Genomic DNA, 23,519 nt, shown 5'->3' on the forward strand with positions numbered 1-23,519 from the left:
AGAGTCCTGCACTTAGGACAGAAGAATCCAATGCACCGCTACAGACTAGGGACCAAATGGCTCAGCAGCAGTTCTGCAGAAAATGACCTAGGGGTTACAGTGGATGAGAAGCTGGATATGAGTCAACAGTGTGCCCTTGTTGCCAAGAAGGCCAATGGCATTTTGGGATGTATAAGTAGGGGCATTGCCAGCAGATTGAGGGACGTGATCATTCCCCTCTATTCGACACTGGTGAGGCCTCATCTAGAGTACTGTGTCCAGTTTTGGGCCCCACACTACAAGAAGGATGTGGAAAAATTGGAAAGAGTCCAGTGGTGGGCAACAAAAATGATTAGGGGACTGGAACACATGAGTTATGAGGAGAGGCTGAGGGAACTGGGGATGTTTAGTCTGCGGAAGAGAAGAAAGAGGGGGGATTTGATAGCTGCTTTCAACTACCTGAAGAGGGGTTCCAAAGAGGATGGATCTAGACTGTTCTCAGTGGTAGCACATGACAGAACAAGGAGCAATGGTCTCAAGTTGCAGTGGGGGAGATTTAGGTTGGATATTAGGAAAAACTTTTTCATTAGGAGGGTGGTGAAGCACTGGAATGCGTTACCTAGGGAGATGGTGGAATCTCCTTCCTTAGAAGTTTTTAAGGTCAGGCTTGATAAAGCCCTGGCTGGGATGATTTAGTTGGGGATTGGTCCTGCTCTGAGCAGGGGGTTGGACTAGATGACCTCCTGAGGTCCCTTCCAACCCTGATATTCTATGATTCTATGATTCTAACCCTGAGGCTCCAAGCCCAAACACAAAGACCCCACATTTATTATGTCCGTAAACTCTCACGGTTTTTAAGCCAGTCACATAATTTTTCGGGGCCCTGACTCATGGGTTTTTATCTCTTTGAAGTTGGCAGAGCTGGAAGCTTGATCGTCCGAGCGCTCCCTGCTGTGGTAGGTTTGTAGCGCGAGCTCGTTAGTTGAACATGAAATCTAGTCTCCGTAACAAACTTGTGTTCATTTCCTTTCATCCCCTGGTGACCTAGGTTCACACTGGGCCCACAAATGCAATAAGCGCAGGCCCTATGGCCCTGGCATTATGTGCTTGCCCTCTCTCTCTCTCTTATGAAAGATGCCCAGGGTGGATTGAGCCAAGGAACAAGATTAACTTTGCTCCAGAACAAGCTGATCCTCTCAGGCAGGTATTGGGGAAGAGGCTTTGTGCAAATCGCCTACAAACCAACGGAAGAGCCCAGGCCTGGCCGGCCACTCTCCCTCTGGACACAGAGTCCAGGGGACAGGCCTGTCAGTTGAGTTTGGAACGTGCTGTGTGTTCTCACGGCCAGCTCTGCTTTACCAACCACTGACCACCAGTCAGGCGATGCTCTCTGGGCCCAGCTGTCAGGAGGAGTTCTGCTCTGGACTTTATTTTCACAGCCTGTAATTCTTTCCAGTCTCCCTAGCGCTCAGCTCTGTCTCCCTTGCAACTCTGGGCAATCTCCGGGCTAATAACATTGGCTCAGAGTGACCCAAGCTGCTTCTTCCCCACTCACTGTGGGCTGCAGATGGGGACCAGCTGGCACCCCCACCCCAGTGCTGGCAGCCAGCTCGTCTCCATTAGCGAGTGGAACTTGTGAAATATTTGTAACATTGCGATGCTGAGTGGTGACCTCTGGGCTAACAGTGCCACCCGCAGGTGCAGCTGGCTTGCCAAAGGGCGGGAGGGGGAACGTTTGCACTAAAAGCTGCTACGTGTTTTTTGTATTGGCTTTTGCTTTTTCTGTCCCTGTGCTCTGGGCCAGGAGAACAGACCCAGACTGCAAAGGCTGGGCTCAGAGGTTTACTGCACCAGCTATGCTTCTGCCCATAGCTAAATAGCAAAGAAACAGGCTGAAAATGAGCTGGGGCAGTGAATCCATGAAGCTCACATTTGTTCTGTGCAAGGGTGTACGTGTCCTGAGGGAGCAGATAAGGGGGGACAGAAGAACGTGGATTGCGTCTATAAAAGCCTCGCTGGGGATTGTGTAACAGAGGGGTCACCACCTGCTAGAGGTGGCTGCTGGGTAGAGGCTCAGTACGAGGTTAACCAGGAGACAGAATATACAAAAGGGTCATTTGCAGTGCAGCCTAAAGGCCTGTTCATTGCAAAGCTGCATGGCTAAGAGAAACCAGGTCTGTTCCGGTTTAATCTACAAAGCATCCTCTCAGCACACAGGGTACCAGGCTGTAACTCTGAACTCAGTTGGCAGGAGTCCATTTCCAAACTGTCATTGGCTGGGGTCTTGAAACCTGTGCCTTGGCCCTTGCCCCTTCCAGAGCTGGCAGGGTTGGTGCAGGACCTTTCCTGGCATATAGCAACGTGGCCTTGGGCCCTTTCCCTTTTTCAAAGGGACTGAAGACCTCCAGAGAGGTAGGATGCGTGGGTGGCTTAGCCGGTTGTTAGGCAGTGTTTTTCTGGTAGATGTGCACGGAGCGCTACCCTCACCCGCCCACAGCTCAGCTGGACGGCACTCAGCCGGGATTGCAAAATGCGGGGTTGAAAGGAGCCAGCCTCAAGAGTTCGGAAGTTCAAGTAATTTTGTTGTTCGTTTCTACTTGGCTGGAACAGGTCTGGATGCAGCACTGGGGCCCGGGCTTTGAAGCTTCAGCTGCTGCTGCCGGTATGGACCCTTTGAAGTCTTGTTGGTTTAGACAACTCTTCATTACAGCACACACTAATGATTGGCTGATTTTGTGAATTTGAATTTCTTAGGGCAGCTTTTTAACCAGGACGACTGCCTTCAAAAAGGCCCTGTCAAGAGAATGTTCATTTCTGGGTAACATTCCCTCTCGCTGGCTTTAATTATCCCTGAAAAATGATGTCTCAACCAAATTCTTCCCCTCCCTGGCACACAAACATGGGTTTGTTATTGTAGGGTTGGTTGCAACAACCAGACTGTGTGTGTGTGCTGGGTTGTTATTGTAGGGTTGCTGCCAGCTCTTTAAAATGAGCAAAGTCCAGCAGTGCGTAGTGTGCATGTGGCTTTTGTCCTGGAGGGGAGGCACAGCTGGAACCCTACAAATGCTAAGTTGAATAGTATGGACTGTCTGGCTTTTCTTTCCTCCATCTGTCTGTCTTGCTGCAAATTGCTCTTGAGCAGCGTCTCTGCTTTTCAACTAGCAACTCCAGTCAGGTGGCCAGGGTTGGGGAAAAGTCCTGACAACCCCTCCAGTGCTTTGGCCAACCCCAGCGCAGCCCCCGAGGCACAGCTATGTCACCGTGGTGCCGTACTGGAGATGTCTTACGCTGACGGATGGTGAATGTCGGTAATCCACCCCCCCAGAGCAGCAGAAGCTAGGTCGACAGAAGAATTCTTCTAGCTGTGCCTACACCAGAGTTAGGTCAGTTTAACGAAGGTGCTCAGGGTGTGAATTTTTCACATCCCTTGAGCAATGTAACTGGGTCGATCTAAATGTTCAGTGCAGACCAGGCCTCAGTAAAGCCTCTAAGCCAGGAGAATTCTCATTTGTGTCTTTCTGTAGCCACCACCGTGTTCATGCTAATGACTCTCATCCTTTACACAACGCCTCCACCAGCCGTCGTCTTGGAACAACCCGGTGAAAGGAGCTTCCCAAAGCAGATGTTAATGATGATCATTGCCCTGCTTCTCTAGCACCATAAATGGGCCTTGTGCAAGGTCCCTGCCCTGAGGAGCTCACAGCCCAACTTCAGCTACTTGGCTTGTTCCAATTGCAAATGTCCTGCTTGCGTTGAGCAGAAACTCCCTCGAAAGTGACCAGTGCTGGGCTCTGAAGGGACACGGCAAACCAGGCTCGGGAGAGAGAAATGGGAAGTAGAATAATGAGCTAAAGGGCTGCAGTAATGTCCCAGCACAACCAGCCTCCTAGCTGTGCACAGTGAAACACACACAGACCTTGCAATTCTAGTGACCCAGAAAACCCCTTCTACACCCGTATTCCTACTGCCCAGGGCTCTCCATGAGCCTCAGCCCTGACATGTTTCTTGTCTTCTCTGACTGCAGTACTAGAGGGATTTGAGTCACTTTTAACATGGACTAGAGATCGAACAGAACCAACGCGCCTGCCCCTGGCATGTGGACTGGCTCAAACTTCAGATGGGGGAGGGGGAATCAAAATCAAACCTGGACCTGGATCTGGCTCCCAATTTCTCACATGGGGGAGCCCAGCAGGGGCAATTTATCATGGGCTTTGCTATACCTCATAAATACAATCAACTCCCCCCCCCCCACACACACACACATTCTGGGGGAAGAAGGGGGTAAAACTTGTTTCTGAAGCTTGTGGCCTGAGCCCAGGTATAACATTTACACTCCTTTCTCACTCAGCCTAGAACTGGTGTATTGTGTTGCACACACCTGCATGCATACACACACACGGCAAACCCAGGACATGAGTGCATCACTTACACACCTATAATTTAAAGGCTGTCATAAAGTTATTTTGAAATGCACTGGGCCTTCTGCAACAGGCCAGAGTAAACCCTCTTCTCTCTATGCAGTATCATTGGTGGCTAAAACTGGACAATTGTGGTGAAGGAGAGGCGACATCCATTTTTCTTGCCCATCTTTTGGGTTCATCCCACCCCACATCTCTCTGTAAGTGCGTAAACATTCTGTTGTCAGATTTATCTGCGAGAGAGACTCTCCTTGCCAGAGACTGAGTTGTTCCCGCAAACCCAGATACCTCTTAGGCCATGAAACAGCTCAAGTCCAGACTGGACTGTAGCCTGGAGTCTGCAGAGACTTCAGGGGTGGCATTTCTGCAACTCAGAGGGAGCTGAGGCTGTGGAGAGGGAACAAGCCTAGAGGAGTTTTAGGCAAGACAATTGGTCCAGTGGTTTGGGCACTGCTGGGACTCCAGAGTGCTGGGTTCAAGTCCCTCTTCTGCTACAGACTCTATGCGAACTTGGGCAAGCTAGTTAGGCTGAGATCCTCAAAGGTATTTAGGGTCCCAACATCCACTGAAATCATCTTTAGAGCTGGGCCTTCGTCTGTCTGCCAAATCAGGGAGAATAGCACCTCGCTGGGGTGGTTGTGAGGTCATCAGATACTATGGGCCTGGGAGGGGTAGGGCTGCGTAAGTGCCAGAGAGAGATGGGGTGTGTGTCTGAGATGAGCCTTCCAACAACAATATGTAAGAAACAATGGGGGAGGAGGAAATTGTACAAAAATTGTGTTCCGCTGCTCCCTGATGGAGGAAAGTGGTAATGGCTGTGAAACTCAACCATCGAAATGTAGGGGTAGGACTTTCATTGGTGCAGCCTAGGTCCACAGAATCCCCATTCTTCCCCTCCCTAAAGATTTAATGTCTTACCAACACTGTGATCACCAACAATGAGAACTGTGATCTCATTAGCACTCTTAGAAAACATGCTACTTAATATTTGCTAGTGCACTCTGAATTATTGTGAACATTTCGTGTCCAAACAAACTCACCGAAGACAACTTTGTAAGAGTCCAGAGTCACCCTTGCTTACTTACTCACTGATGTGCAAGGGCCTTCTCCTTAGAGTGGAAAAATCCATGCTGTCGCTCTTTCTCAGTGCCACAACAATGTTCGCTTTAGACTGCCTCTGCTTCTGAAGGCTATTTCAGCTGAAGTACAGGGAAGGGGAAGTGTTTGAATCTGCTGAATATGGATTTAAGAGGGGTGTTTAAGCAGCCATGTGCTGCTCACACAAATGGGACTGTGGATGTCATCATGAGTCTTGTCTGGTTTTTGTTTGTCACCCCAAGTTGGGAGCTGTCTCCTGCAGTGTCTGAGATAAATTAATCTGTGTGCTGATTTTCCAGGAATAGGAGAGGCCGTGGTTTCAATGCAGGCTCTTTGAACACTCCTGCTCCTACTAATGGCACTTAACTCATCTGGATAAAGTTTGTGTGTGTGGCAGGGGAGGGGGGGTAGAAGCCTTACACCTCTTGGTCCTCTCGCACCACTGCGTAGAAGAGAAGACAGAGTTCCCTCCCTCCCCCCCGGCTCAGGTACACATGCACCACACAGACCCATGCTGGTGGGTGGTTCGGGAGTCCCAGTCCAGGAACCCGATTAGTCTGTAATCTTCCCCTTTCCCCTGCCCCCCTCCCTACAGTAGCAGCAAGGTTTACATTAGCCCCTAGGAAGCTCTGTGGTAGTAATGAGAAGCCTTTCCTCACTCCCAGCCTTGTGTAAGGAATCCTGGCTGGCTTTATTCTAAGAATCTAGGTCCCACCCCAGCTCTTCTGGTCACGGGCCAGGCTACCCCTCAACATGGCAGCAGTCAAAGAGGATGCTACACATATGTGTAAGACCCCTTAAAGATTTCTAAATAAACTCCTGCTTCAACTGCCCCGCCCTCCCCTTGAAAGCTTGGCAGATCTCCTTCCTGCCTCATGACTGTTTGTCCTCTGCCCAAAGTCTACTTTGCTGCTGGGAAATAAGCCTTGTTCTCACCACACCCTCCTCTTTCTCCTTAGCTGGAACTTCCACCTTTGCTCCCCTCTGGGCAAATGTTTATTTGGACAAATGCAAGCCGCATGTGGATTGCATAGCGCCTTTCTGGCTCTGTCCTGCAAAGAGCCAAGCTGATCAGTACAGGGTTTGGGTGGAGCTGGGGTGCAGCAGTGTGATGCACCAGGCACTAAAAATAAAGTAGAACTTCAGAATTACAAACACCTTGGGACTGGAGGTTGTTCCTAACGGTGAAACATTTGTAACTTAGACCAAAACGTTATAGTTCTTTCAAAAGTTTACAACTGAACATAGACTTAATACAGCTTTGAAACTTTCCTATGCAGAAGAAAAATGCTGCCTTTAACTATCTTAAATGAAACAAGCACCAAAACAGTTTCCTTATCATGTCAATTTTTTTAAACTTTCCCTTTTTTTAGTAGTTTAACACAGTACTGTACAGTTTTGGGGGGGGGTTGTCTCTGCGGCTGCCTGATTGTGTACTTCCGGTTCCAAATGAGATGTGTGGTTGACCAATCAGTTCGTAACTTTGATGTTCCCCTGTATGCAAAGTATCTCTGCTCCTAGCATTAAGGTTGCAGAGACAACGTAGTATTTTTTCCATTTTGCAAACTATTTGTATTCAAATTAAAAAGCCTCAGGTAAACAAACTGATGGTACATACAAGTTATAAGCCTGGTTACCGCTTTAACTTTTGGGTACACGGCTGTAAGGATGGATTAACAAACATGGATTAACCAGGTCTGGAAACGTAAGCTGAAAAGTCACCAAACCCCAGCTTTCAAGTTTTTACCCAAACAGTAAATTTTCTCTTGAAGAAAAGGGGGGGGGCAGGGGGAGGGAGGAGAAGATGAATAATTAATAGCCTCCAGGCAGCCCCTAAATTGTTCTATTTTCTACTCTCACAGAAGCCAACCATTTCCCATACATCCTTTTTTTAATATGAAATCTTCACTTATGCCCAAACCATGAGTAGTGATGAAGAACTGTGGGTTCTTTCAGGGGACACTGGTTCCAAAGACTAATAATGACCATTTAAATATCAAATGTTAACTGTTGCTGCTGATTATTTTAGCTATTATGGGATTGTCAGTAGAGCATGATCACTATGCATCCTGAGCTCTGGCTTTATCAATGACCTTAATGCTTTGTACACTGAGCAACTAAGCAGCACGAAACAGGTTTCCAGGTCCGGTTAACAAAGAAGTCCTCCCATTTATATACTTACCCAGCAGCCCAAACTCTTGTTTTTGGGTTGAAAAAGGATGGTCTATTAAAGATTTAAAATAAAACAAAGATTTCTAAGAGGAGGCACATTCCCATTTAATTAATTAGGACATTAAATTAGTATAGTACTCACTTTGGTTGAATGTCAGGGATAGTTTCCAGCCTTGAGACTTTGCAGAAACATTGATCATGATTGTTTTCTGCGACTCACGTATGGCCTAATTACTACATGGCCCCTTCAGCATCACGCTGTAAGGCACATGTTCCTTGGTAATCATAATGTGAGCTATTGATCGTGGGCAAGGGAGGTTTCAGGCAGCATAGCAGAGCTGGAAGAAATGATCAATAATAATACAATTGCTGTGTGTATTCACTACCAGCAGATGGAGCTCAGCTCACTAAAATCATATTAGCATTAGCTAAACTCCTCCTCTCACTCCGCTGCTACTGTGTAATGCCATTTGTGAGCAGATCTAAGATCTGTAACTTAGGTGACATTACCAAAGGTTCACTAGAGTTCAGCCAATCTCCTCTCCCCCATGATTACACCCTCCAATAACAGGGAGCAATCATGCAAGTTGATTATCCCCATGTTCTCTGATCTGTGAAAAGTAGCTTCTCCAAGAAAATTGTGTTTCACCAAAACCACCATTATATGCTGAGTTCAGTGCCTAGAGTGCATTGCTGCGCACAGGAGACTCAGCGCTAACTTACTAGAGCAGGGTCTCCCCAACGTCTTGGCAGACCAGTCCTTAACAGGATCCGTCAGATGCCATCATTCCAATGCCTGTCCCCACAACAGACAGCACAAACACCCCCTTGCCTTGCTGCTTATTTAGGGAATCAGCCGTTGAGGAGCACAGAGTTGTTTACCTTATTAATTCATTGGTTTTTACCCCCCCACCCTGTAACCATGGTTTTGTCAGGCGAGCTGGTGGGTTTGGAACTGAGCCACAAACCTGAATTTGAGAAAGTTGGAAAAAGAACACTCGATCCAACTGTCACATTCTGCTCCCACGACAGAAGTCACCTGCCCTCTTTCGCTGGGCATTTATTGGAATTACATTGGTCTGCTGTTATCACTAGCAAGACACCACAGCTGTTCATCTTCATATAACACTTGCATTAGCAAAGCAGAGATTTGTATCACCCAGGTAGATGGAGTTTACTAACCAAGAATACAGTACAATTGTAATATGCCCCCCCCGAGCTGGTTCTGCTTTACAAAAAGGAGCCTGGCATAATAATTGTAACATGCCGCTAATGCCTAACTGAGCTGATTGTTGCTTTAGCCAGGCGATGGTTCCAATGACTCAGGCTGACTCACAAAAGGAGTCACATTCTACTCAGCATCCATGTCCACTTTTACTTTTACAGTAATCAGAAATATCCAGGTTCAATATATCCATAAAATGAGCAAATTTTAAACATGTACAGGTATAGAAGGCCAAAATTAAATAATAAAAAAACCCCACACTTTTCAGTCTCTTCCTATACAAATCTACCAGGAAGATAGTTTCCACTGAAATATACAAGGAATTGTTTAAAAAAAGTATTCCAACAGTACTCATTATCGGATAGTTTTAAGAATCAGATGATTAGATTTAAAAAGACAAGTCTGATCTCAGACTTTATTTTAAAACAATGAAACAGTTTAATTTGAAAGCCCAGGTCACTGCCGTTCTGCACGTTCCCTAGCAAGATGTTCCCATGTAAAAGGCATGTTTGCAAGTTTGGGCTAGAGTGGTGTTTGGGACCCTGGCAGATGCCATCCTGCTGCCAACTGTGGGCAGAAAGCAGGCACAGCATGCAACGGAGGATGCCCTTTTTAAGCAAGGAAAGCAGAGCAGCAAAACCTCTCTTAACTGTTATTCTCTCAATCTCTCCACTGAAGATACTGCAGGCCTTTCTTCTTTTGTGTCTTCCAGCGCAGTGTTTATTCTCCTCAGTGAAAACCAGAGAGCAACTGATGTTAGTTTAATTGTAATTGCTAGATGAGCTATTCTGATCACAAGATATTAGCTAACAAATGGAGGTTACCATGATAATCAAGGGCTTGTGGTCTATACAAATTGCTCTGGCAGTCTAGCCAAGCCCTGACTGCGTGGCAAAGCTCCTGCACAGGGTTCCACAGTGTGGATGAGGGATATTTTTACTGAAGCACCAAACCCAGCCCATGTCTGCTCTCCAGCCCTTCATAAAAATAAAATGCTGCCTTACTAAAGAGCACAAACCCTAACTGTAGGACACACAGCCATGGGATAAGTTACAGCTTAGAGCATTTTAAGAGACGTATTTACATATTTACAATATAACTTAATTTATAGAGGGTATTTTAAATGGGATGTGTCCTTTGTATGTTCTCACTGCTAATAAAACAATCTGGAATTGATTGATAAGGCCCCCTGGGGACAGCTGAAAGCCTTGGTGTGGGAGGGAGCCTGTGAACACACTGCTCACCCAGTTGTTGGGTCAGACGAGGTTCAGAGGAATGGAGTCTTCCCCTGTCAGTGCCCTTGTTCCATGGTCCTTGCTGGCGCAGGGCTAGACTCCATTGGCACTGGCCTTGCTGCTTTGAGATGCCTCCATTTTGGTCTAGGGTAAGAGAAAATTATAGACTTAAAACCCCCAGTAGCTGTCCGAATGTGTTCATTAACATTCAATAAAGACTAAGGTTTTCAAAGCAGTTTAGGGTATGGATACATCTTCCATTAAATGAACCAATATCTATTAGTAATTATTGATGTGGGAAAGAGTGGTTTTGGCAGACAGCTTGTGTTTACCTATTAAAATACCACGTGTTAGAAACAAGACCAGCAGATTTCGCCAGTTAGGCTAAAGAACATTTTTCCTTTAATGAAAAAGCTCAGACCAAAATTAACAAACGCGGGTGCCTAAAGTTAGGTTCCTAATCCCATATTCAGACAGCTAGATAGAAGTCAAGGGTGCATGGATTTCCCATTGTAGAAAGAATGGGCAAGGAAGAGGGCAAGCTCTCTGCAGTTCTTCAGATCTTTTAAAAGGCTCAGTCTAGAACTTCCTTAGTTAAACAAACCCACAAAACCTGGCCTAGGTCTGCCTCAGAGCTCACCTCTCCTGGAGGAGGCTTGACAGATACTCCAGGGACTGGTAACTTCTCTGATGGCTGTGATATAAATTCTTCTCCCTTCAAGAGAAAAATATAAAAGGTGTTTTAACGATCATGGAATCATATCAGAACACGGAAGAGGTCTACTTGGGCCCCAGACAGGCCACTTCCCTGCCAGAACACAGTAGTTCTTTGTGATGCACTTCTAATTTTAATGTCAGATGCCGGGGATTCCATTTCTTCACTTGGGAGACTATTCCCCAGCCAATATCTATTAGGAAATCTTTCTAGTTTTTAAACTTAAGCTTTCCATTTCTGAACTTAAACTGCTGCTATTTGACCCCCTTGTATCACACACTAAGTCACTCATCCCAACTTTGGTGATCAGACATTCCTGAACTGGCTTGCCTGGCTGAATGCAGAGTTTCACATGCTAATCTGCCCCCAATTCCTCCAATTCTTGTGGCTAACACTCTCAGGAGAATGTCACCTGGGGAGAAGCTTGTAACATGATTCAGAATTTAACCACCCTCTCACAGGTGAAATGTGAGCACAAGCAGCAGCATGTGACTGTCTAGTTTATGGAAAATGAGTTTGAATAACTAAGGATCTCATGAGTGCTCTCCTGCTGGAAGATGGTGGTGATTTTGTTTTGAACAGTCAGCAGTGTTTCCAGCACTAGTGCAAGAAGTGATGCCACTGCAGCTTCCTCTGCCTTTTCAACATCCTCTTCTTCCTTGGCAAAGGAAGCACTGCTGTTGCAACAGTGTGACAAACAGAAAAACTTGCCTATCCCAAGAGTTTCTATTTCAGCGCACTACTCAGAGTTACTAGCTAAGGATGCCAGACTAAAAGGCCACCTACTTCCATACTTTGCTAAGGTATGTTCACACTCATACTTCCCAAACCTGCAGCATTTCATATAAATCTGGTACGCATTTGTAAAGAGTCATTTTCTAACCTTTCTTCCTTGCACAATGGGTGCAGAATCCACTAAGGTTTCTTTAGGTTCAAGAACTGATGTTTCTGCAGCAGCGTCACTAACCCGAACCTAAGGAAAAAAATAAACTACTCAGAATTGCTGTTCATATTTTATGCAGACTATGAGGAGACTCCAGGCCAGTAAGTACCTGGGCAAAAGTTTAGTTATTTAGCACCATGTGTCTTGCATTGTTCAGGTTCAATCTCAATCAAAGTCTGCTTTTCAAGAACAATTAGAATATTAATAAGAAAAATGCAAGCAAAAAAAACAACTCACCTACGCATTTGACATATCTGTCTGGGCAGAAATCTGTCTAATTTGCATAATGGATATATGCTTCACACCATTATTTATACTGCAGGAGCACTTAAAGCGTGCCAGGAACTGTACAGATATAGGAAGACTAAGTCCCTGGAGTTACATGTTAAAGGATGGATTTTCAGTGATGCTAAGTAACCCTCAACTCCACCTGAAGTCAACTGAAGCAGTGAGTGCTCAGCACCTTTGCAAATCAGGCCCCTAAGTCAGTTATTTAGACACTTCAAATACACCATGCAGGTATTTTCACCTCAAAAGATCAAAGCTCAAGTCTGCCAGCTTGCAAATTATATTAAACCCAAAACCAGGTCTATGAATGGAACATGCCATTGGAGGAAGTACTGGACTACTAAAAACGGCTAGACTGCTGCTGTGCTGAGACCACTGGGACTGAGCCGGCTGACCAATATTGTCTCATTGTTTTCTTGTGCCCCGCCCATCAGCCTGTCTGTATTCATCTGTTGTCTCGTCTTATACTTACCTTGTAATCTCTTTGGGGCAGGACTCTTTTTGTTGTTCTGGGTTCATAGAAACACCTAGCACAAAGGGGTCTGGGTCCATGACGGGGGCTCGTAAGTACTATGGTAAAACAAATACTATTCATACATGCATTTTCTAAAGCGACTGTGCAATTACTGCTGGTTTTAATATCTAAGCTGCTCTCCCAAGTCTTTCATTTGGGATGGGAGACCTAAAAAACATTAGCTGTTTTACCACAATCAGAGTTTGTTCATCTGTTCGCTTCCAGCATGGTGACCAGTTTACTAAGACAGCCATAAAAATTCAGATACATTGTCTCTACAAAAGGCAGCTGGGAAACGTCCCATTTGGCTTGAGGACACCAAGATGGCATCAACTAGCCATTATGGTGAACCTGCTGTTTTAGACGGGTGTCTAGTAGACTGTATGACAGGACATGCGCTATGTGTGACTGAGGTTTGGTGAGTAACTAAATCCTTCATTTGTGATCCTTATGAAAGATCTTGTTTTGTTAAGTGGGACCGTGTCCTCAAGCTAACTGCTATTCAGCCCACTCACCTCATTCTGTGACACCTGAATGGGTTTCGGCTTCACGTCTATCAAGTACAAGGCACGAGAAAGCAGCAGCAGAGAAGGAGGAACATTCTCCTTTAGATGTAGATCTAGCCACTGTAGAACATGGGGGGAGAGGAGGGTTATTTAGAATCGGTTCAAAAATCAACAGTTTAAACACCAATTCAATGAGGAGAATACTCTAGCACTGTAGAGCACCTTTCATCCTGAAGGACTCCAGAGCACGTGACAGATTTGAACCTCTATTAGCTTAGTCGCCTCCCTCTAGAGGTGAAAGACAACAGCTATTTACCAGCTCCCAGTAGCAACAAACAAGTTTCAAAGGGCAGTGAAGACTACTGCATCCAGCTGAAGCTGGAGAGAAAGTCTAGAAAGGTAGACTAGTTACTTACACAGAAGTTGACTGCAAGACTGGTGTTAACATCCCTACTTTTGAAAGACTGCCATAGGAAAATTAAGTGTTCAAGCTTCTACTTTACATTTTATCCAAAATACAGCACCTGCAGCACCGGTGGCCCTGACCCCATGCAGAATAAGGCCCCAATACGGAGTCCCAGGGATGGGAGGAGGGGAGTGCCACATGGAAATAGCTGCCACCAATACTGGCTATTTTTAAATCAAGATCAGATATTTTTCTAAGTGATCTGCTCTCGGAATTATTTTGGGGACAGTCTCTGGCTTGTGTTTTGTAGGTCAGATCAGATCACAAATGGTCCCTTCTCACCTGGGAATCTGTGAATCCCTATACAGACAAATTACAATGTCTCATCTGCCCCATTCCAGCACTGCCCTCTTTTAAATATGCCAGGCCTTTGCTGCTCGAGTAGTTTAAGTAATCCCCTGGGTTCCTGTGTCCTGTTCCTGACAGGTATGTGCACTTGGCACTCCTCAGCCACCATCTTCTTCAACAGGGCCTTAGCATAAGTGGTATGTTTTGTGTTTTACAGTTCAGTTATGCAAATGAGGATCAACAACAAAACAGTGGCATGAATCTTCAGGGCAAGGCCAGCCATCTGTCAAAGCTAGTTTATTTGAAGACTGAACACCTGACATGGTCCCTTTAAGTAAAATATAAGCTCTGGGTGCAATTTTCCAAGACTTTAGTAGCAGGCAAGGCCCTACTTGCCTGACTGAGTTGTTCTTTCAGCTGTTCCTCTGTGAGACCCAGTGATCTCATTCCTCTGGCCCTGCACGCACTCTGCAGTTCGGACACACTTAGCCCATTAACACCTTCCTTAGCAATCATCTGAAAGGAAAAGGAACATTCACATCCAGGACTCCAGAAGCCCAAACCCTAGTTTATTCCCTAATTCTGGTACCAAAGAGATGCCTGCTTGTATTGGAGAGGAGTAGAGAATAAACAAAGGAATACCTACTGATACCAAGGGTAAGACAACAACACTGGGATTCAGCAGACAACCTGTTTCTGACTGCCTAGCTGCATGCTGAACACAGTTAAAGGCGAGGAATAACCTTGGGCCTGATCCTCCAAACACTTACACATGGAGTTACTGCACTCTTGTGGGGGGCCCTACTGAACTGTAATGCAACTACTCACAGGGTAAAGTAACTCACGTGCACAAGGATTTTCAGGATTGGGCCTTTATTTGTAAAAATGGACCTATTACCACATACGTGTAAGTCAGAGGTGGGCAGGAGCCACTTAATTAGTTATGTCACAGCATCATTTCTAACAAAAAGCCTCCAGATCCTTCATTCCAGTCTCATGGTAGTGCCAGATTTCCTCATTTACCACGCTCCCAAGCTTGGACAGCGACAGGAAGGAGTTTGGCATCAGTGCACTCTGAATTCACATTGCTAGTTACGTAATAGAAATGGCCCAAAGTTTCTATAGAACCAAGTATGATAAAACTGAAGTAGTATAAGAGACAGGGCTCCACAATCATTCATTGCTACAGGCTACTGAAATCTTAGGAGGCCACCTTCTTAATTCTTAACAGCAAGAGAATCTCATCTGAGATGTGCTCCTTGGTAGAGCTGATAGAAGGCACTGGAGGGCTGAACTGCCAACACTCCACTTCCTTAGAGTTCCGTGGGGTAATCCTCCTCTCACCTATAGTAACATCACCCCTCTCCCCGTTAATGTAGGCAGCAGCATACCGATAACACCAGATAGGCAAACTGCAGATCAGAGAGAGGAAGTGACTTGCAGAATCAGAACTAGAACCCAGGTCTCCAGTACTAACCATCAGATCACACTGCGTCTGTTTTATTTGTTTTAGTCTCTTACTTCATCATCTGCTTTTATAGACCTGAGCTGCATCAAAAGCTGGAAGCGGAGTAGGTTATTGGTGCCAATGGGCTGTAGTTCAAGCAGTTTGCAGAGGGCTACCAGCTGTGGCCGTTCTAAGTGTTCAAGGGTCAGCTCATCCTCAAAAAGCTTGGAGAAGCGCACAATCTCCTGGGTGCTGGGCTGGTGGCCAGCATGACGAACCTGCACAACAAAGCCAAGGCATCAGATAGGAATGTACCTCAAAAGCCAGTGGCAGAGCTGGAAACAGAAACTAGGCATCCTGAATCCAGTCCTCACTCTAACACTCCCCCCAAATCATTTCACTTTAGCGCTTTTTGCTGGTGGCCACTAAACTGCTGTTGTTCAAGCCTAGGGTCTGAAAACAGAAGACTATTTCTAATATGCTCTCAGAATGGCCACTTGAAGAACTTCACTATGTAAAGAAAAGGAGGACTTGTGGCACCTTAGAGACTAACCAATGTATTTGAGCATAAGCTTTCGTGAGCTACAGCTCACTTCATCGGATGCAAAGTTTAGTTAGTTGGGGGATTGAACTGTCGCTCACGAAAGCTTATGCTCAAATAAATTGGTTAGTCTCCAAGGTGCCCCAAGTCCTCCTTTTCTTTTTGTGAATAGAGACTAACACGTCTGCTACTCTGAAACCTGTCACTATGTAAAGAGTTTTTCTGCTGGTTAAAATTAGAATTAAGAGAAGACAGTAACTTATCTGGACACAGGTTCCCCAGATAGCTGGGGTCACAAGGCTTCCCCAAGGCACTGGCCACGAAAGGGCAATCAGTTTACCAATATCCCCCAGCATTTATACATGCCTGGTAGCAAGGCTCTGCGAGCTTTCAAGTTTCAACAGTAAGCACAACAGCTGCAGCTTTCTTACAGATAGATGGACAGGAACAACTTTCTTCCTCCATTTAGCATTTGTTTGTTTTAAAACAAACAGACCATCGCCACCCACTGAAACTTGCAATCAAGGAATTGCAGCTTCTCTAATCCTGGGCTTGTCAGATAAGTTTGCCAGTGCAGTTACAGTTCACAGAATGGTTTAACAGCAATATTGTGATTGTTTCTGCACAGGTTACAAAACATTTCATACATGCAGGAAGGTGGGCGAGAATATAATCTGTATATCTAGTTTGCAAGCTTGCTTTGCAGATTGGCTATAGATTTGTGTGTCATACAAATCCCATACTTCCTTATCTCCCAGCACAAGACCCTTCAAAGTTGTATCTACCCACCTTGCTGCCCTGCTACACAGGACTGCAGACACCTTTTCTAGCCCCTCCAGCTTATTTTACTACTGGCGGTACCTGTTGCACATAGGAAGAGAACTGCTTGGTGGCCTCTCCCGTATCTGCTTTGTTCCTTCTGGCCATCTCTGTAATAGTCTCCTGCAGGAATTTTGCCAGCTCTAATGTGGCGCTTAGTTTCTTTTTCTGTTTTTCTTCCTTAAGTTAGGAAACAAAAAGTAATTAGAGGCTCATCTTGAACTCCAGGAGAGAGAAGATTGAGTTAAGTTTCCTTCCTTTTGTTACTGAAGGCCTTTGGTTAATTACCCCTGTGCCTCTCAAAACCTAACTTATTTTTCATCATTGCTGCTGACTACTCTTGGCACTTGGGCTTGGACAACTAAAGTACATGCATCAATTTCAATCCTGCTTACTAGACAGATGCTGTAAATACAAGTTTTTTTACTGAATATTCTTCTGTGTAGCTCTGCATATGTGAATCCACTTTGAGTAAGAGTGTTTGACCCAGTTGCACAGAGAGGCAAGGCTGAACTGATTGACAGTTGTGGGTGCTAATCAGTTGCCCATGTGGTAACAAAGACGTTTTGATTAGTTAGTATCAGACACTACAGCAAGAAATAATAGCTGAAATCTGGGTCACTTATCAGCTGCAAAAGAAGTGAGCTAGTAGTAGGCAGAGAATATCCCAGTTGTACGATATTGATGAGGGCCGGGAAGTTGATAGGGCTAATGTGCCACACAGAATGAGCCTTTATGGTTTCAAGTGGTTTTGGTTGAAGAGTAAAGGGCAAATTCTGCCCTTCTAAGTATGGGAAATCCCCACGAAAGTCAATGAAAACTGTCCACACGTGACACTAGCATTTTGGCCCAAGTTAATCTCCTCCTCTCTCGAGGATCTATCAACATTTTGGTTGAGTGAAAACCTAACAGTATTTAACTCCTGCCTGCACACTCTCAGCATGTCTTATCTACTGACTCTGCCTTTGAGTGATAAAGGGCATCTGATTAAAATGATCCTATGCAGACCCTTAATTTTCTGTGGCTATCTAACCAAACATAGTTAAGGGTTCTATTTCAGGGCCGATCATGTAGTCTGGAACATTACTCTGAACTGAAAAAAAATAAATACCTCTAAACTATTAAGGATGGAAGAAAGAGAAATTGGGAGAGGAAACAGGAGAGAAAGTCAACCCACTCTGGGCACAATGCTTGTTAAACCCTACAGTTTTCTTGTACTACTCCCGTCTTCAATCAGTTATCAAGTAACCTTGCTGCAGACCCCTTCTATCTATCCACTTCTCTGACCCTAATCACTATAATATCTGAGTGTCTCAAAATCATTCATGGATTTTATCCTTACAGTAATATCCCCTTAAAAAAAAACCAAAAAAACACAGGGTAGATTAAGAGACTTGGTCAAGGTCATAGAAGAAGTCTGAGCAAGGAATTGAACCCAGGTCTCCTGAGTGCTCTATCCACTGACTAGACCAATCTTCCTACACTTGCTTAATCTCACTATTCCACGATGAATACTGAAGAACAATCATGGCATGATGTTTAGTCAGCTTCTAGCAGTATGGCTCAGGCTAGTTGATATCCCAATATACTTCTAGAGTTGCCATCCACAATCCTAGTTAATGGAGTCTGAATTATTGAAGCAGTCTGCTTTCTCAACAGCCCAGTACACAAACCTTTTTTGATTCCGTCTCAAAAGTTGAGGGCAACATTTCAGGAAAGAGTTTCAGAAATACAGGTAACAGGAACTCCATGAAGGGCACAATGATGAACACCAAGAAGGGAACCAGCCGGAAGAGATCAGCACATGTCCTCAGTAGCTGCAGAAAGGCATAGCAAGAGTTCTTTTTCATTTGACAGACACAAAAGAAAACCTATTTGGGGCACAATTAATGAAGGCTTTCTACAGGTGATCTTGGTGCAAGTATTACCATTCATTCAGATAACCAAGGTGCTTATCAGCATGGTATCTAAACATAGGACTTATCATATGGCCTCTGACTCAATGGAATTAATAGTGCTTTAAGACTGCATCTGTGTACTTTGAACAACTACTCTGGCAACTTCTAAAGTACCACAGCAATCATCCCCCTTGTCCAAAGTCTTGCAGAAATTGATGGGCCACAGACATTGAATGCGCCTCTCATTTCAGAGGAATTCTCCCCAGGATAGGGATGAGGGTCCTTGGCAGAACCCAGGGGGCCTGTGTTGCCATGGCTTGCGCTGTACTAGTTATGGAAAATGCAGAGAGGATTTCAGGCTCCTGGGCTGTTGAGCTTTTACCCTTTTAGAGGCATTAAATTCACATGAAAGGTTTAAACAGATGTCCACATTTGACCTCAATTCAAATAAAGTTTGGAAATGGAACAAACCAGTTTCTTTGGTTACCTTGAGATTCTCAACACATCAGCTTAGCAAATTAGTGCCAACATGTCTGTGCAAGGTAGTTCATACTCACCCTTCGCCTCTCTCTTCTAGTGAGAACCTGACCATGTAGCAGCCTCCATACCATCCTGGCAGCGACCTTCGTGTCAATCCAAAGCAAGTGGAATCCATTGTAATAATGTTTCAGTTCATCCACAATTCTTTGGCGTAAAGACTTTTTCTTCACACCAGTCTCTGTGCTTTGGTCTGACAGAGTTTTAGCATGCTCATTGTCCTGGTTTATTGTACTTTGGTGCAGCTGAGATTCATCTTTGAGCTCTTGATGCCAGTAAGCAGAGGTGTGCAGTGTTCGCACTGCTTTAGTTCGTAGGTGAGGTAGTCCAGGGGCCAGCTGTGTGCAGTACAGTAACTGCTGGTTTTCAGAGTCTTTCATGTAAATTCGGTTTAAATGAGAATCCACTAGTTGGACAAATGCAACTGATGAGGAATATGGAGAACAGCTGGAGTGCACAAGGAGATGAGGGCCTCTGAAACTGAAAAGAAGCTAATTACTTTAATCATGTAATTCTCTGCTGTAGTTAAATTACCAAAGTTAACCATTTCATTTGTATTTTTGTTCTTAGCTTCAAATTCATCACATAGAATCTTCTTAAAGACTTGCCCAGTTTGTGGGAGCAGATTTTAGCTGGGGGATGAAACACTTAAAGTTTTTGCATTATTCTAGCTGATGAGCTGTCCTCTCAAAGGAGCAACTCAGTATTTCAGCCCATTTCTTATAAGCCACCATCCTACTAATGGTTATGACAGAAGAATTTTACCCAATCACAGCCCAAAGGAAAAAAACCAAGCCCATATCCCCATCACACCACCATAGCCAGGCTACTTCCTGAAACGGTCCTCATACTCTCTTCTTTATCTGTTGCCCCAATGGGATGCCCCTGGTATCACAAAGAGGCACAGCATGTTAAAAACACCAGGGAAGGAGGTTTTACATTATGATTTTTAATCTTATCTTGTATAACAGGAATAAGACTTCTCACATTAGTATGTACTATGACAACTACCAAAGCCTTACTAATCAAATCTCTCCATTTCATTCTGACATTTAACCAAGCACAAAATCAATTCAGGACTTGGAATATAAAGAGACTGAACTCTCTCTCAAACTAAAATTAAACATTTGGTTTCACCTCATGTAGCCTCATTTACAACAGCAAGCCTGTTTTGAATGAAAAGTTAATTGCTGCATACACTTCATACCATGCCCCTAAAACAAAGCATCAGTCACCTGAAGAAATTAACCATTACTATTGCAACAGTTTTATCAGGCCCGTATCACACAAAGCTTTACGGGGATGTGTTACACACAAGTGGCTACCATTTTAAATATACTTCAGAGAACTAAAGATGCAAAAGTACTAGAACAAACCAAGAATCTTAAACAGTAAAATAAAATTTAAAAATAAGCCTTCATTTCTTACCTTGACCTGGCTATTGCAAGGACTATGTTACAGCTGTAGAACGCCATGTTGCCCTGGAATGATCGGTTGTATGTTCTAATACAAAAGAGCAGATGAACAACAATACTTACAGGGAAAGAGTTAGTTTAACTGTAGAGTCACTCAATTAGAGCAGTGCTAAAACCAATGACAACTGCCTTCTAGTCATGGTCGATATGCCCATACCCTCCCGCTACTCCAAAGGTGTGCAAAAATTAACAGCGCTCTCTGTAAATCTTCAGCGGGCCCTGGACAAGACCAAGCGGATCAGACTTTTCACTGAATTAGACAGCTTCCAGTCCATGCGGTCACAGCAGGGCAAGGGGCTGTGTGGAAGAGTAACCTGACAGCACCCACCCCACACGCCCACTGCTGGGCAGCTCATGCCTCGCTTTCCCCGAAGCACAGGAGGGGCGCGGGAGCAAGCCAGCTTCCCCTGGCAGAGGCATAGCGGAGCAGGCATGCCGCACGGCAAACTTCACAGCCCTTCAGCTCTCCGCCGTGCCTGTCCGGGCAGGGTCCCCAAGCACCAGCACGAGTCCCGTCTTCCGCTCCAAGAAGCGACTTGGTCTAAACTGCCTCATGGACAGAACTAGGGCAAAGAACTTCTCCCCCCCTCCCCCAACGGCTGGGAGCTGAACCCAGGAGTCCTGCTTCTCCCCCCCTCCCCCAACGGCTGGGAGCTGAACCCAGGAGTCCTGCTTCTCCCCCCCTCCCCCAACGGCTGGGAGCTGAACCCAGGAGTCCTGCTTCTCCCCCCCTCCCCCAACGGCTGGGAGCTGTACCCAGGAGTCCTGCTTCTCCCCCCACCCCCCAACGGCTGGGAGCTGAACCCAGGAGTCCTGCTTCTCCTCCCCACCCCCCAACGGCTGGGAGCTGAACCCAGGAGTCCTGCTTCTCCTCCCCACCCCCCAACGGCTGGGAGCTGAACCCAGGAGTCCTGCTTCTCCTCCCCACCCCCCAACGGCTGGGAGCTGAACCCAGGAGTCCTGCTTCTCCTCCCCACCCCCCAACGGCTGGGAGCTGAACCCAGGAGTCCGGCCCCTCCTGTTTTTGTAACCCCGCCCCTACGGCCTGGCTCGGCCCGGCCGGCGCAGCGAGGGGCCCCTGCCTGCGGGCCCCCACTTCCGGGGGTGCCCCTGAAGGGGGGAGGAGGCCCAGCCCCGTGACGGGCTCGGAGGTGACCGCAGGGAGCTAGGGCCGGGGGGGGGGAGGGTGGCCGAGGCCCCCCCGTGGCTACCAGGCCCACTCACCACCTTCTCGGGGCTCCGCTCGGCCCCCACCTCCAGCTGCCTCAGTCCGCCCAGGCCCTTCCCATCGCCCCCCGCGGCCGGAAGCAGAGGGACGCTCTACTCCCTAGCTCGATGGCAGCAGAACTCCGCCCCTTCGGCCGCTGGCGCCAGACTCAGGAGGAGGGGGCCGGTCGTGAGCCAGCCAATGGGAGCGGACAGCTCGGAGTGGGGGCGGGGCCTGGCCGGATGTGCCCTCCCCTTCCGCCCACCTGCCCCCTCCTCCGCTCCATGACCTTGGGCCTGCGGCTGCTCCTATTGGGCTCCGGGCTCTGCCTTCTCTTCTGCTTCTGCCAGGGTTCAGGGCTGTGGCCGGCGAGTCTCGCCCGCGGGCCCCGGGGTCGCCCCGCTGCGGGCCGGGAAGGGCTTTTCCCCGGGCCACGTTGGGGTTTTCACCTTCCCCCGCAGCATGGGGCCCGCCTCGCGCGGTGGTTTGAACGAGAGTAAATGGTGGCGTCTCTGTAACTTGAAGCCTTTAAATCAAGATTCAAGGACTTCAGTATCTCGGCCAGAAGTTAGGGGTCTAATACAGGAGTGGGTGGGTGATGCTCTGTGGCCTCCAATGTGCAGAGGTCAGACTAGATGGTCACGATGGTCCCTTCTGGCCTCCAAATCTATGAGTCTATGCCTGTCTTGAACCCTGCTGGACCTACTCACTGCTGCCCTTCTCCTTGTTGTCAGGCCCTCTGCTATCCCAGTCTGTTTCCGCCCACCACACACACACACACGCTCTGTTCCACTCCCTGACCCTCCGCATGCCCCTATGCCACGAAATGAGCACAAGAGTCCCCACCTTTCTCATGATCTAGAAACACAAACTGCCTCTCTCCAGTGAAAGATGAATGAGTCAGAAAGACCTTCCTTCTCTTTCTCCCCATAAAAAACCCCACCCCCAAATCCTGCACATTTGCAGAAGCCCTCAAGAAATGTACCTAGGCACAATCTCACACCTCTCAATGTTAGTATGTGCAAGTTCCCACTTTTATGTGCTCATGAAAACTCTACAGGCTACATGTAATAGTCATGGTTAGAATAAGCTGGGAAGTTTCCATCAAAACAAAATTTTGTGAAAAACAGGAAAAAAATGTTGAACTTTTGTTTTCTGCTCAACTTTATTATTTATTACTGTTATTATTTTTGACCATTATGTCTTCAAGGTGCCTTACAAACATCAACTCATTCATTCAGGAGCTGAATGAAAAGTATCTCCCTCTGCTGAACAAGCATCAAAACAGAGGAACTCCTGTGTGTGCATCTCTTTACCTATTGCTATTTTGACTTACTTAACATAGTGCCAAGTGTGTGAGAGAAGAGCTTTACAGACATGTATGAAGACAAGGTCCTGAGAGGAAGTGATTTTTCTGTTCTATGCTGGCTGTTGATGGATCCTACAAAGTCTTGGCCTAAAGTTTTCAAAACTATTGCTTTAAAGGTGAGAAAAAGCATGTCAAGCAAATTAATGCTGACATTTAAAATGTTTAATTCAGCTAAATGTTAAATTCAGTACAAAATGTTTTTCATTTCTATGACTTGGTCCATGTGCAGGATTTTCAGAGGTGAAAAGGTAATGGGGACCAACAATTTATTTTTTTAGTGTTTAACAAATCACCAAAAGCATCATACAGTTTTATTTAATTTTATATAGCAATGTGTTCCCTATATTTGAAGGATCTATGTTTAAATTATTGCACTTGA

The 23,519-nt window shown here is 46.0% G+C and overlaps 1 protein-coding gene across 5 annotated transcripts; it reads right to left on the bottom strand.

Moving 5' to 3' along the window:
- Window positions 1-152: 152 nt before the first annotated feature.
- Window positions 153-21,897, bottom strand: LETM2 (leucine zipper and EF-hand containing transmembrane protein 2). 5 transcript variants are annotated; one of them, XR_012156320.1, is made up of 12 exons: window positions 20,893-21,113; window positions 20,518-20,592; window positions 19,110-19,569; window positions 18,328-18,471; window positions 16,697-16,834; window positions 15,369-15,572; window positions 14,244-14,363; window positions 13,103-13,213; window positions 11,726-11,815; window positions 10,768-10,842; window positions 10,137-10,271; window positions 153-8,005 (listed from the first exon to the last, which is right to left on the bottom strand). XR_012156320.1 is itself a non-coding variant. In XM_073325287.1 (11 exons), the coding sequence occupies exons 2-11, from the start codon at window positions 20,562-20,564 to the stop codon at window positions 10,221-10,223; spliced, it is 1,440 nt and encodes a 479-aa protein (XP_073181388.1). In that variant the 5' UTR covers window positions 20,565-20,592; window positions 21,789-21,897; the 3' UTR covers window positions 9,023-10,220. The 5 variants fall into 5 exon arrangements, 3 of the variants coding, with proteins under 3 accessions (XP_073181388.1, XP_073181386.1, XP_073181387.1); XR_012156319.1 differs by lacking the exon at window positions 153-8,005 and adding an exon at window positions 9,023-9,617; XM_073325287.1 differs by lacking the exons at window positions 153-8,005; window positions 20,893-21,113 and adding an exon at window positions 21,789-21,897 and having other exon boundaries at window positions 9,023-10,271.
- Window positions 21,898-23,519: the final 1,622 nt, after the last annotated feature.

This window comes from Lepidochelys kempii, chromosome 26, assembly GCF_965140265.1.
Source record: "Lepidochelys kempii isolate rLepKem1 chromosome 26, rLepKem1.hap2, whole genome shotgun sequence".
NCBI lineage: Eukaryota > Metazoa > Chordata > Testudines > Cheloniidae > Lepidochelys > Lepidochelys kempii.

Excerpts from the sequence above, each read along its gene's own strand:
- LETM2 (XM_073325285.1), bottom strand. The coding sequence starts at position 20,984 with ATGCCTCTGCCAGGGGAAGCTGGCTTGCTCCCGCGCCCCTCCTGTGCT. Across the intron at positions 16,835-18,327 it reads TTGAGACGGAATCAAAAAAG|GAAGAAAAACAGAAAAAGAA; the intron begins GTTTGTGTACTG and ends TCCTAACTTAAG. Across the intron at positions 10,272-10,767 it reads TCAAGCCTCCTCCAGGAGAG|ACCAAAATGGAGGCATCTCA; the intron begins GTGAGCTCTGAG and ends CTCTTACCCTAG.